This window comes from Geotrypetes seraphini, chromosome 1, assembly GCF_902459505.1.
Source record: "Geotrypetes seraphini chromosome 1, aGeoSer1.1, whole genome shotgun sequence".
NCBI lineage: Eukaryota > Metazoa > Chordata > Amphibia > Gymnophiona > Dermophiidae > Geotrypetes > Geotrypetes seraphini.
The window spans coordinates 405,502,302-405,516,934 of record NC_047084.1 but is presented as its reverse complement, the minus strand read 5'-3'; the positions used below and the strand labels follow the sequence as shown (position 1 = coordinate 405,516,934).

Genomic DNA, 14,633 nt, shown 5'->3' with positions numbered 1-14,633 from the left:
TTACAGAATTTGACCCTCAATGTCAATCTGTCCATTCTATTCCTATGAGTTGCTTGACATTTAGCATACAGCTGAACCCAATAGGAAAAAATATCCAAAATAGAACTCCAAAAATTCTTTCAAATAATACTGATGATAATGGGAGAGTAGACTGGTTGAAATATCACAATCAAATGAAATCTAAACCAAAATTAAACTTACGGCCTCTTTTACAAACCCGCGCTAGCGGCTGCGCTGACGTCCCTGAAGCCCATAGAGATTTAGAGGGCTTCGGGGCAGTTGCTGTGCGGCTTTGTAAAAGAGGCCGTTACGTTTAATCATAGTTTAGATATAGTGATTTTACTTAATTGTGTGACATTTCAACCAGTCTACTCTCCCATTATCATCAGTATTATCTGAAAGAATTTTTGGAGTTCTGTTTTGGATATTCTTTCCTATTGGGTTCAGCTGTTTTAAACCACTTGGCTGCACAACATGATAAAACTCTGCCTCTATTATAAAGTATTGTATAACCTCAGTAAGGCCCATATACAATTCCATCACTGCAAAACACTATACACAAACTTGTGCAAAAAAAACAGAAAACCTTGCCATATCATAACAGCACTAACTCCCAGAGCAACAATCTTATATGTGAAAAAATGCACTGTAATTAATTACACCAAATCCTAAAATACTAATACAAAACCTAGTGAGAAAACAGAATAGGACTGATGCAAGATTTCTACACAGGATCATTCCAATTAATAAATTCAGAATTAAATACTATTTTCTACCTTTGTTGTCTGTTTTATTTTTCCATTCAATTGGATGCAGTGCCTCTTTGGGTTTTCTCTATTTTTTTTCTTCTGTCTTGCAGGGTATCCTGTCCATTTTACTTCCACCTTCCATCTGCATTCCTATCTGTCCTGTCCAGCATTCCCCCCCCCCCCCCGTGTCTCTGTCCCTATCCTATACTATCCTAACATCTCTTCTCTGTGCATCACTTCTCTATTCCTTTCTGCCCACACCTTCCATCCTGTAGAATGCAGGTCTCCCTATTCCTTGCTATTCCTCTGTGGTCTACGTCTCTTCATGAGTCGTGTCCCCCCTCTTCCCCCGATAGTCTCTTTCCCTCACTCCTTCTCCACTGTCCTCCCCCCAGTCCAGAGGCACCTCTCACATCTCCCTCTCACCCAGATTCAGAGGCACCTCCCCCTCTTACTTCTCCTCCCCCCAGATTCAGAGGTACCTCTCCCCCCTCTGACTAACAGGAACTCAATTTTCACCTGCTTGCACAGCTGTAATTTCCTCAAGCACCCAGCAATTCCCTCAGGTAGCCTCAGAGATTTGCTAGGCTGGGCCGCCTCCAATGATCAACTTAGTCTTTCCTTGGAGGTGAGCCCAGCTTAGCAAAGGCCCCAAGGATGCCTAACGGCAAAGCTGTGCTTATTGCTAGTCTGGAAGTGGGTACAAGAACCAAGATGGCAGCAGCAGTGGCATCAGGTGGGAGATGGTGGCGATGACAGTGGCATAAGGGCAGGAGATAACTGTGCAGCATACCCCCTGGGGTACATGTACCATGTGTTGGGAACCTCTGAGCTATTCTATAATGCTGCGCACCCAAATTGTCTCGCATGCAACTCAAAAAGAAGCAGGACCGTGAAAGGACATGGATGAGTCAGGGGTTTTCCATATATTCTGGTGCTGTTACAGAATTTGGGGGGGTTGCACACCCAACTTGCATGCCTGGTTTTATACCAGGTTTCAGCAGAATTAAGTCCTAGGGTCCAAAGTTGGACATAGGAATTGGTGATAAATGCTATTCTATGAAGAGCAGTTGATGTGGAGCGCCTTTACAGAATACGAGTATTGAATAGATCTTAAAGGTATGGCTCACTTGAAGAGCTGCTGCCTCTGCACCTAAAGGTTATGAGATCAAAACCCGGTGGTACTCCTTGTGACCCTGAGCAAGTTACTTAATCCTCCCTTGCCCACTGCTTTGAAATGTCAGCTTTGAATGCCAAAGCCACAAAAAGATGGTATACAAGTCCCCATTCCCTTTCCCCTTCCCTTAATTTGGGTACTATGTACTCAATCATCAAGTTTGCAGACAACACAAAGCTATGCCGGGCAATCAGATTGCAGAAGGATAGCGAGGAACTCCAGAGCGACTTGTGTCAGTTACAGAAATGGGCGGAGAAATGCAGAGTAATGCATTTAGGCAGTAAGAATAAGGAACACGAGTATAGAATGTCAGGTGCAACTTTGGGTAAGAGCGAACAAGAAAAGGACCTGGGTGTACTAATAGATAGGACCCTGAAACCATCAGCACAATGTGCGGTGGCGGCAGAGAAAGCAAATAGAATGTTGGACATGATAAAGAAGGGAATCACAAGTAGGTCGGAGAGGGTCATAATGCTGCTTTATAGAGCAATGGTCAGACCCCACTTGGAATACTGCATCCAACATTGGTCTCCCAACCTAAAGAAGGATATAAAACTGCTGGAGAAGGTGCAGAGACGAGCAACGAAACTAGTAAAAGGGATGGAGAAACTGGAATACGAGGATCGACTTAAGAGACTGGGATGGTTCTCCCTTGAGAAAAGGAGACTGCGAGGGGATATGATCGAGACCTTCAAAATACTGAAAGGAATCGACATAATAGAGTTGAAAAAATTATTTACATCGTCCAACTTGACATGGACAAGAGGACACAGAATGAAGCTAAGATGGGACAAGTTCAGGACAAATATCAGGAAGTTCTGCTTCACGCAGAGAGTGGTTGACACTTGGAATGCTCTCCCAGAGGAGGTTATTGCGGAATCGACCGTCCAAAGATTCAAAAGCAAACTAGATGCACATCTCCTTACAAGAGGCATAGAAGGATATGGGTGACTAAAAATTACACCAGGTGTACACCTGGCAGGGCCTCCACGTGTGCGGATCGCTGGACTTGATGGACTGAAGGTCTGATCCGGAGATGGTGCTTCTTATGTTCTTAATCCAGCCCACAGTAAAATAATTTTTGAAAAGAATGCCAAAGGTCCACATTAATCTTTGTAAAATCAAAGCTCTAAGTATAGATGTTTACATAGCTTATAAATTTAGGTGCAGGTTAAAATTAATTTTGTAACATGGACTAAAATACACAAACTTACCACATTTGCTAAGATGATCAAGAGCCTTTTTGTATCTTTTCAGATATTTATCTATTGTGTATCTCTGGTAATTGGTCTCCATTTTCTTCAACTTGTTTAAAAATGGGAGGTACTCTTTGGGGTCCTGTGAATGACAACAGCACAACTCTTACATTTAAGTCTTTCTACTCAAGATTATAACAAATGGAAAAAGAATTAAACCAGATATAACACAAACTACATTTTAAAACTGACATTACTTGCAGTCATATTGTTCCAAATACAAAGTTGTACAAAAAGGGATGACACATTAACTACATGAACTAGTAACAATGCAGGTCACAAGGATAACAGTCTGTCATGGACAAGCAGGATAATACCATCCAGAAATCCTGGGGAATCCAGGATACCTGACATTTAGTCACAACAGTACGGAGAGCCAATTTAGTTTAGTACAACTGCTGTGGCTTGACATGGCAAAGGGGGGTTGCTGGGTATGAACTTTATAGGGGATCTAATAAGAGTACAAAGGAGAAAGATGACAAAAAACAGTTCTTGAATTAAGAGATGTTAAAACAAACATGTTTTATGGTTTCTAGCCTGACGAGGCACAAAGGGGCATTTTCAAAATGATGTCAAAATCCAAATTCTAGATTGAGACTGTCAGCCTAGAGGCCTCTGGGAGATTATATCAATCTAACTCTGGCATGGGAATGCAGATAGACTCTGTGTGCAGTAGCCCTGATTGATTCAAGTAGCCCCGATTGAATCATGGCTAGCTAAAAGGTGTCAATGCCTGATTAAGAGGGTGCTTAGGATAATGGTGCACAGATCAAGCCAGAGACTTAATCCCATCAGGTTTCTCACCCTCCTTTGTCTATTAAATTGACCATTGTCTCAAACAGTTTGCAAGTTCTAAACAGAAAGATACTGGGAGATACAATATTTTCTCTATTCAGAATAAGATTCCAAGGTATAAAAGCCTGCTCTCTGCAACACACATACAGCTCTCTCTTTTCCTATCAAGCTATCATGGGAGAGGTCTTGGCTCTCCCTCTCTCTGTCTATACTTCCCTTTATCTACGGAACACAAAGCTTCCTAGAACTGCAAGCTTCTATGTCCCTCTTTACCTCTGACCTCTGTAAGGCAGTGAGACTGCTTGCTCTCTGCTTAAGTGTAATGCTCTCTGCTTAATTGTAATGCTTATGAATATTACTTTTCTGTAAGCCTATTTCTATAATATATTCTTTATGCAATCACCTCTGGTTGTGTCTATTATTCTACTTCCTGGTGAGTCATCTGTGAGGGAACTGAACCTGGGACCTGGCGTTTGTCAGTACGCCTTTCACTTAACCCCTACCACCTAATATTGTGGGGGCCACTTTCAAACTGACATTTTGGGGGCTCTGTCTCGGTCCTTCCTGATGATTTCATCTGGGTAAGTAGAATTTAAGTTTTTTTTATGCACTGTGCAATAGGATTACAGAGTGAGATAGAAATCAAAAGTCCTTGGAAAACCCTTAGATTGATTGTACGTTAGACTGGATGACACACTGTTGAAAAGTTCCAGTAATATTGTGGGGTTTTATACTGGGTGAGATTTTATTTCAATTTTTGATTGATAGACAGAGTGAGATAGAAATCAAAAGTCCTTTTGGAACCCTTAAATTGTTTTAGACTGGATGACACAATTGTGAAAAGTTTCAGTAATATTTTGGGTTTTATATTTGGTGAGATTTTACTATCAAAAGTCTTTGTAGTTTACCTGTGCCAGTTTGCATTGTATGATTTGCTATTATATGCTTGCTAGGGTGTTGCATGTAAGAATATTTGAGCTGCTCTGAAGAAAAGCAGGGTTCAAAGTGAAAACAGTCACTCAATTAAGACACGCCACATCTGTACTAACTTTAACTTTTTTACCTTGTGCTTTTAATTCTATTTCTTGTCAGTCTCTGCCCTGGTGAAAGGCCCAGTGCACACTGGACTGGAACTGGCAGCTGACATCTCTGCTCTTCTATATTTTATCCTGCTAAACTTCTGCCTGTAAATTTCAGGTAGTAACCAGTGTGGGCAAGTGTGGGCATAAGTGTATTATTTACGCCAATGACTCTTGCCTAACACGCTTTACCTCGCTTTTCTACCTATAAACTAAAGTCTCCCTCCTTCATAAGTGGGAGCATTTCAATCTCAAAGGCTACACACAGACAGGGACATTTAGAAGCCCATTCTCTCTCATGAAATATATGAGCAAGGCCCACGAACCAAGGCAGACTTCTGCAGCCTCAAATATGAACCCTTTTGATTTTCAAGAACTCTTAGATATTGTACACAAATATTTTGACAAGAAAGGGGGTCCATATGAGGGTAATTTTCCAGAAAACACATGGCACGATATTCAGAAACAAATGGTTTCTCATTCTCAGGAGTTTAGAAAGAAAACAGATAAACGCAAATGCCTTTTCATTCAGGGCTTATGTAGAGGACTTATTAGCCTAAGACAAGATAATACTGACTTGAACACTCAGTGCCATCAGCTGTCCAAAGACTTAGATGAGGCACAAATTAATATATCCATGCTAAGAACCCAAATTGTTCAGGCCACAAATACCTTTTTAACTGTAAATGAACAATTTGAAGAGGCCAAGGCAGAATTAAAGTATTTAAAGTCAAAATGTGCCTCACAGGGACAGGTTATTGCTGTCTCCTCACAGATTCTGCCGTCTGCACCAGTGCAACATTCACCCTATCATTCACCCTATAATCCATGTAGTCAGTTTATTGAAAAACAAAACACTGTTTTTGTAGCAGGCCAGCGAAAAGGTAAACTAGCTACAGATGTAGAACAGGAAGAAGACCCGACAAACGAAAGTGAGGAAAATTCATTACCAGGCCAGAGCAATACCAATAGTACCCCTATAAGTGACACAGCTCCAGTAACTGTAGTGCTGCAGGGACATATGAAAGATAGTGACATTGAAAGAATAGTGGAGAAAGTGGGCCCTATGCCTTTTAACATAAATGAATGGTGCAAATGGGCTACTGACATACTGATTCACTGGGGTCTAGGGAAATACAAAAGGAACAATGCAGATTTTGATAAGCTTATGCACCTAGCCCTGGGTCCACATTATTATAAATTTGGATCTCTTGTTCATCCATACCAATTTGTAAAGATGGGCATCGAACAACTATTTCGCTGCACCTCTTTGCAAGTACTTAGAACTCTTTCACCCCTGCCAAGTGATACACCAGAGCAGTTTGCATATAGAGTGTGGGTAATCAACGCGGTACTTAACGAACATGAACATTGGCCCACTTCCTCAGATTATGGCCAGAGAGAACATAAAGAATTCCTATTAGAATTATTATCTCCCGAGATTACTAAACACCTTCTGTTGTTCTCGGAGGACCCTAAAACTACACCTTTTGACACTTTACTGCTCAGGATTGGGTCTGTGTGGAAGACCCAGCCAGCTCAAATTATTTCAGTCTCAGAAGCTAGAAGGTGGCGTGCTGAGGGAGCACCCCAATACAAGAACACACCACACACAGGAAATAGAGGGCATGGCAGAGGTAGTTACAGAAATTCCTCCACTTACATTCCCTTCCATGAACTCAGAGACCAAAAGGAAAAATTAGAGAAAGAGAAAATGAAATGGGAACAGGATCGTCACACAATGCAGATAGAATTGGACAGGGTAAAAAGTGATTTGACAGCTAGGAAAAACAGTGCTAGTGCATAGGGATGTCCTGACTCTCTGTGTCCAAATGCCAAGGTGACTCAGGCCTTCACAGCCCAGCCAGACTCCTTTCACTTACCTGTGGACTCACCTTTGGAGACGCAGGATAAAGGAAAGAAGTCAGACTCAGAATTCAGCTTGAGGTATGTGGCTCCTTTGATTTTGGACACGTGTGGCCGCCCTAATGTTAATACTACCATAGAGGGTCAGGATAAATTTACTTTAATTGATACAGGGGCTGGAATCAGTTTTACAAGCAGAGCACCTCCTACTGGAGATCAGAAAAATGTAGAAATGTATGAGATACAGGGTATAAATGACAAAGCTTCAAAGTGTGTGTCTATCCCACAAAAGGAACAAATGAAAGACATTGTAGAAACTACTGCCAGCACGAGTGAGAATACAGGCAAAGAAATAGTTAAGGTGACTGGTCTTGCATTAGGTACAGGAATTCTAAATGCTTCTAAACCTTTGGTTCACAAGGTTATTCCTGTGCAGTTAGCCACACAATGCTGCCTGCCAGTGCAGAAGCATGATAATAGTGTAACTCACTCAGAGGCTGCAGATCTTTCAGTTTGGGCACAAGATTGTGGGAAAAGGTACACAGAAATTTTGTTTGAGGGCAAAGATCCTGCACCACAAACACAGCATCCAGTACTTCCTCCAGCAACAGAACTGGTGCCTAAGATGGAGGAGAGAGGTCTGAGTGGACCTATCTCTGTAGCATGTGGCTCTCCAACTGGGTCATTTGCTAAATCAGAGGGCTCTGTTAGGCTCACTATACACTCTCAGGCCCTAACTAAGACTTCAAAGCCCGTAGTACCAGTGGCAGCCTCTCACTCTGAAATGACTGTGACATTTAACCCTAAATGTGCATTTTTCTCTGTCCTAGACATGACTAATGATTTTCGGAATTTGCCCCTTGCCTCTGAATGCCAGGACACAACAGTGCAGACAAAAGAAGACAAATCTAGCCTGCACCTGACTTCTGCACCGCAGTGCCCACTCCTCCGAGTGCAGTGGGACCCAGGTGGCAGACATGTGGTCCAGGTCGGCCTGAATGGAACATGGACAAAGTTTGCTCTAAGTGACCTTGAGGTTGCTGCTAATTTAAAATGTTTTTTTCTTTTTCCTAGCAGCAGTTCGGATATAGCCATCCCAGACCAATTTTGGCACAAAGATATTTCTAGTGTTTTCCAAGGTTCCTCTTTATCACTGCAGAGATAAAGATGTTCCAAAGAAGATATTAGCTTTATGCCTTTTCTGAATATGAGATGGTTATGATATGCATTATTTGTACTACTCAGGTGTTCATCTTTGCTGTGTTTTTCTATAACAAAGTGTTTATTTGCAGAGTTAAATTCAGCCCTGAACACTTGACAAATGGAAGAATAATGCCGACGCCTCAAAATTTGTGTTTTATGTTGTCTGTGCTATGTGGTCTGTCTTTTGTCTATTTGTTTTAGTTTAGGGGGTACCCCAGGATACATAACATTGGCCATTTCTAGAGCTCTTTTCCCCAATTTTTTTTTAACTAGCCCAATTGCGCAATGTTCTTTTTATATCCTAAATTTAGCTTAGTTAGGGGTTATATTTTTAAGTAAAGGTTTCACTTTATACCATGTTTATTCTATGCTTCTCATTAGATTCAGTACACATTTCTGACATAATTTTTTTTATATATACATTCAGTTCAGAATTATGGTTTCTCTGACATAATTTTTTTATATATACATTCAGTACAGAATTATGGTTTCTCTGAATTGCCATAAGTTATATGCAGCACACAAAAACATATCTTTTTGGAATGTCTGATTAAGAACCTTAAGTACCTGATTATTGTCTGTCTTTTGCCATAACTATAAATGCATTAATATTGTTACATGTTGCCACATTCAGTGCAGGCAACTAGTCTTTCTCTCTCTCTCTCTCTGTACATTCAGTACAGGCAACCTGGTTTCTCTCTCTCTACATTCAGTACAGGCAACATGTTTTCTCTTCCATTTTCTATCTCTTATTTGGATCATACTGGAGTACAGCTGCTGAATGATATCGGGACTCTTTTCAAATCCCTCCCTGTATGCACAGACATCATTTCATCTCAAGGGCGAACACCACCAGTTTCCAGTGACTTGACTGACATCAGATCCTGTGCAAACATCCTTTCATTTCAAGTGTGAAAAGAGACCGCCGGTTCCTGCTGGACTAATTCTTCTTCATGCACCCTGACTGCAAAGACTTTTCCACACATGCTGTACACAATGTTTCCTGTTCATCGGATATAGCCACCTTCCTAAGAACGCTTTGCTGTACAATTCCTCCTATTTAACCTATTCTATGGACATTCCAGACTTTATTTCTTATGCTGTACATCCACTACCTCTTGGAATGGGGAATGAGACATTCCACAAGCTGCTGAACTTTACTGAACTCCATACTTACATTGAACAACTTAAGAAAACCTCCAAAGAAGTTAATCATACTATCACTTTTGAAAATGGACAGATTGCACAAACTGTAGAAAATTTGCTAAGAGACGCTCATGTCTCAGTTTGGGAACTTTTCTTTGGGTATTCGCCCACTGCAAACCACGTATTTAATGTTTTAATTCACCCTATCATTATCTTAATTATTGTACAAATTTTGTTATGTATTATTATGATTTTTCTTTGCTGTAAAGTGAAACACATGTACATTTCTTTACAACGCTTATCATACAAGCTTCCTTCTAACTTTTAAGGCAGTTATACATGTATTTCCAGTATCTTTTCTGACACTTGCTAATTTGGCCCTAATTTGGTTTTAATTTGGCATGGCCTATTGCATTACCATTACCAGGGTCAGATATAATATTATCCCATATCCCATACTTAGATACTCTCTCTTATGACATCTTGGTACCTTTATACCTGAACCTCCTGAAAAAGCTTCCTGCATCCCTTATGTAACGTTCACTCGCTCAACGACGGGTAAGATATAGGCATACTGGGATCCCCGCCCAGATTATGGCCTATACAACCTAAGACAGAGGTTTGAACTCATAATGGGAACAACCTATCTTCATAGCTTGGAGATTCTGCAGCAAAGGGGACGTGCGACTATAATGTTGGAGGTAAAAGAAGCATCTGCTAATTGCAGATTGACTGTTTAAATAAGGGTACCACAAGCTTGCCTTCATTTAAAAAAAAAAAAGTATGGGAGATGTCAGCCTAGAGGCCTCTGGGAGATTATATCAATCTAACTCTGGCATGGGAATGCAGATAGACTCTGTGTGCAGTAGCCCTGATTGATTCAAGTAGCCCCGATTGAATCATGGCTAGCTAAAAGGTGTCAATGCCTGATTAAGAGGGTGCTTAGGATAATGGTGCACAGATCAAGCCAGAGACTTAATCCCATCAGGTTTCTCACCCTCCTTTGTCTATTAAATTGACCATTGTCTCAAACAGTTTGCAAGTTCTAAACAGAAAGATACTGGGAGATACAATATTTTCTCTATTCAGAATAAGATTCCAAGGTATAAAAGCCTGCTCTCTGCAACACACATACAGCTCTCTCTTTTCCTATCAAGCTATCATGGGAGAGGTCTTGGCTCTCCCTCTCTCTGTCTATACTTCCCTTTATCTACGGAACACAAAGCTTCCTAGAACTGCAAGCTTCTATGTCCCTCTTTACCTCTGACCTCTGTAAGGCAGTGAGACTGCTTGCTCTCTGCTTAAGTGTAATGCTCTCTGCTTAATTGTAATGCTTATGAATATTACTTTTCTGTAAGCCTATTTCTATAATATATTCTTTATGCAATCACCTCTGGTTGTGTCTATTATTCTACTTCCTGGTGAGTCATCTGTGAGGGAACTGAACCTGGGACCTGGCGTTTGTCAGTACGCCTTTCACTTAACCCCTACCACCTAATATTGTGGGGGCCACTTTCAAACTGACAGAGACATTTTTGGCAAAATGTCTCCTCTAGCACACATGGAAAAGGGAAAAAAGAGAGAAGGTATATTTGCTTTTATTTTGTCATCATTTTAATATTGTGTATGTAAACCATGTAAACTGTTTAGATTTAAATGGTATATAAATTTTTAAAATAAATATATTACTTATAATAATTTATTTCATTATTGTTTTGAGTATATTTTCTCAAAAGCTAAAAATCTATTGTACATATCCATAACATGACCAAAAATTAGCACTTAACTTATTGAAATCTAAATGGCTTGCACCTTAATAAAGTCCTTTTGAAGTCCTCAAGTGCAAATGTCTATATCAAGATCAAAAAGACAGTAAATGGATAGTAATCCAAAAGCTTGTAACCTAAGAGGCCTTTAGAAATCCAAGGTTCCATTGAAATCCAGTCAAAAGTTCATTGGAAGTCCAACGGGGCTCTACCATTTCACAAGTTAATTGCTTCATCAGGGACAACAAAAAAAACTATACAACCTCCTAGCCACTTGAGCTGCAACACTTGATATCCAACTCTACAATCTATTGACCTTGACCACAGATTACAAAACTTTCAAAAAAGAAATAAAAACCCTTCTATTCAAAAAACACATAAAACCGAACTAACACAGTCAGAACTACCCCAAGCATCACCTGCAACTACTCCTTATGTACTTCTAATATGACAATTCAGATGTAATCCTTAGCAACTTAAAGAAATGTACTAACTACTCCCAACACACTTCTAATGTCCTGACAATTCATTTGCAATCCGCCTTGAACCGCAAGGTAATGGCGGAATAGAAATCACTAATGTAATGTAATGTTATTGAATGTGATAATCGTGCATAATGTGCAAATTGCCAGTAAACTTTATACTATACTAGTTCAATCATAAGAAAATGGCAAATTCCTTTACTTAGATATTCCAATATGCAGGATACTGCATGTTCCTTGCTTGGAACATGCAGTATCCTTAAGACTGCCATTTTCTTACAATTGAACTATAACACTGAAGAGTATAAAGTTTACTAGCAAGTTGCACAATATGTACGATTATCATTTTCAACAACTTGTCCATGATGAGGCAATTAACTTGTGAAATGGTAGAGCCGCCTCTATCTAACTAGTCTGCTGAATAGCCAAGCCGAACTAAGATTGAACAATAACACTCCGAACAGGTGTAACAAACTAAACATATAGGAATACTGTTGGAAATTGCACAGAACAAACCCCTGCAGTAAAAAGGTCCCCACAGCTCACCAGCTATGCCAGCTGAGCCATAGCCGCTGGCATAGCTCCCTGGCTCTATAAAATACTAGAACCCACAGAAAAAGCAAAATCTTCATGTGAAAAACCACAAGAACAACAGACAAGACATATAGGGTGGGGTGCTGTACCAGTCTGGAGAGTCTAAAAGAAAGAAAATTAGCAAGGTAAGAACCTAATTTCTCCTTCTTTATCACCTCTCCAGACCGATACAGCTTCACTGATGGGACGTACCAAAGCAGTACCCATCATGAGTGGGACCCCTGGAGGGCCACCACCAGAATATGCTCATTGAACACTGTGTCCCGACGCGCCTGAATGTTCACATGTTAGTGCCGCAGAAAGAAATTCAGAGAAGACCAAACTGCAGCCTTACAGATATTCACTAGAGGCACCAGAGAAGACTCAGCCCAAGAAGCTGCCTGACCCTGAGTAGAATGAGCATTAAAAAAAATCCGGAACAGGGTTCTTCTGAAGAAGATGGGCTGAAGCGATATTCTTCTTGATCCAGTGCGCAATGGTAGCCTTGGAAGTGCCGTCCCCCTGACGAGGACCCACCAAGAGGACAAAAAGATGATCCGACTTCCAGAACTCCTGAGTTCTCTGAACATACGAGTGAAGGACCCGACAGACATCCAACTTGCGTAACTGCCTCTGTTCTGAAGAGTCTTCCCGGCTACCCAAGACCGGGAGGACCATGGACTGGCTGACATGAAAAGGCGAGACCAACTTGGGCAGAAAGGAAGGAACAGGCCGCAGCACAACTCACTTCCTATAAAACTCCAGAGAGGCCTACAAGAGAAAGCCTGCAACTCAGAAACGCATCTCCCAGAAGTAATGGCTACCTGGAACACCGCCTTGAGAGTAAGATCCTTTAGCGAGCAGGAACCCAGAGACTCAAAAGGAGGACGCACAGATTGAGACCAGATTGAGATACCAAGACAGAAGTGAAGGCCAAACAGAAGGCCGAATCAATTTTGCCACCCGCAAAAAATGAACTACATCCGGGAAAGAAGTTAAAACGCTTATCATGCAGCAAATCGCGAACGCAGACAAAGCTGCCAGCTGAACCCAGAGGGAAGACCAGGCACAGGCCATCCTGCAAGAACTCCAAGATGTTAGGCAAAGAGGCGCGAAAGGAGACCACTCCTTGCCCTGCACACCACTCTTCAAATATACGTCACACATGCACATAAGCCCAAGAAGTGGAGCCTCTGAGACCCTAAGAGTTGTAAGATAGCTAAATCCAATAACCAGAGTGGTACTCTTTTTAAGGTCTGGCGTTCCTTGACCAATACCAATTCTAAAATTGATTACTTCTCATCTTCTTCTGCTGAAACCTTAGCTTGCTTTTTTCAAGAAAAAATGTCTCTTATTAGACAATCATTTCCTACGAGCAAAATTGAGCATCTCCCTACACATCCTAAACACTTTACAGAGGAAATACCAGTTGACCGCTATTGGCATTCATTCACTTCAATATCTGAACTTCAAGTTTCTAGATTGTGTGAAAGGATGAGAAAGTGTAAATATTCATTGGATCCTTTCCCATCTTATTTATTTCTTAATATCTCTTCTCAAGCTATAACGTGGCTAACTGCCCTTCTGAATTTTTCTTTGGAAAACGGATACTTTTCACATTCTATGGGACAAATAACTTACTCCTCTTCTAAAAAAAAAAGCAGACTTAGATCTTACAATTCCTTCTCACTATCGCCCAATTGCTAATATACCTCTATTGACAAAAATGTTAGAATCAATTGTAGCCGGTCAACTTACTGACTATCTAGAGAGATTTTCCTTACTTCAGTCTTTTCAACATGGGTTTCGTTCTAATTTTAGTACTGAAACCCTACTGATTTCTCTTCTCTCAAAAATTCAACAAATCCATCTCCAAAATAAATATTCTATTCTACTCCAGTTTGATTTATCTGCAGCGTTCGATGTAGTCCATTCATGGCATTCTCCTTCAGTTGCTTTCAGATATAGGTCTCCATCAGGCAGTTTTGGACTGGTTCTCTAAATTTCTTTTGTATCGTTCCTACTCAGTGAATTTTGAAGGTAATACTTCTTCTTCTTTTTTTTTTTTTGTAATATCATGTTTATTAGGCAATCGAAACCATGTACAGGATGCAGGGATTCAAAAAAGACAAAACAGTAACATTATACATGTGGCATCCAAGAGCAAACACATGAAGAGCAATACAAAAATCGGTTCACAATTGCACTTTTCTAAACAAAACAAGGAGACAGAAGTATAAAGAGAGCCATGTGAATCCCCAAACGATTCCACAATGGAAACTCACTCGCAGTCATACACACATGCATACAGTTCAAAAACTCACGTACACCCAGTCAACCAAAGGAAATGAAGAATATGCTAGTCTGGGTTCACCAACAGCAGTCAGCGAATAATAATAACAAGTAAGGAGAAGAAAAAGCTATTAAAAAAAACCAACACAAAAGCAGAAATGAGAACCAAGCAGTCCATATCGTGAGGACAAAAAGGTCATTGAGATGCAGGCGAGGATAGAGCCAGAAAACGTTCCCATAAAGCACAGT

At 40.6% G+C, this 14,633-nt stretch overlaps 1 protein-coding gene across 3 annotated transcripts in view; it reads right to left on the bottom strand.

Moving 5' to 3' along the window:
• Positions 1-14,633, bottom strand: part of ELP1 (elongator complex protein 1) — an 882,162-nt gene that overhangs the window by 369,499 nt on the left and 498,030 nt on the right. For all 3 annotated transcript variants that reach the window (XM_033918172.1, XM_033918151.1, XM_033918160.1), the window contains exon 25: positions 3,141-3,264. In XM_033918172.1, coding sequence (XP_033774063.1) covers positions 3,141-3,264 — 124 coding nt within the window. The remainder of the gene's footprint in view (positions 1-3,140; positions 3,265-14,633) is intronic.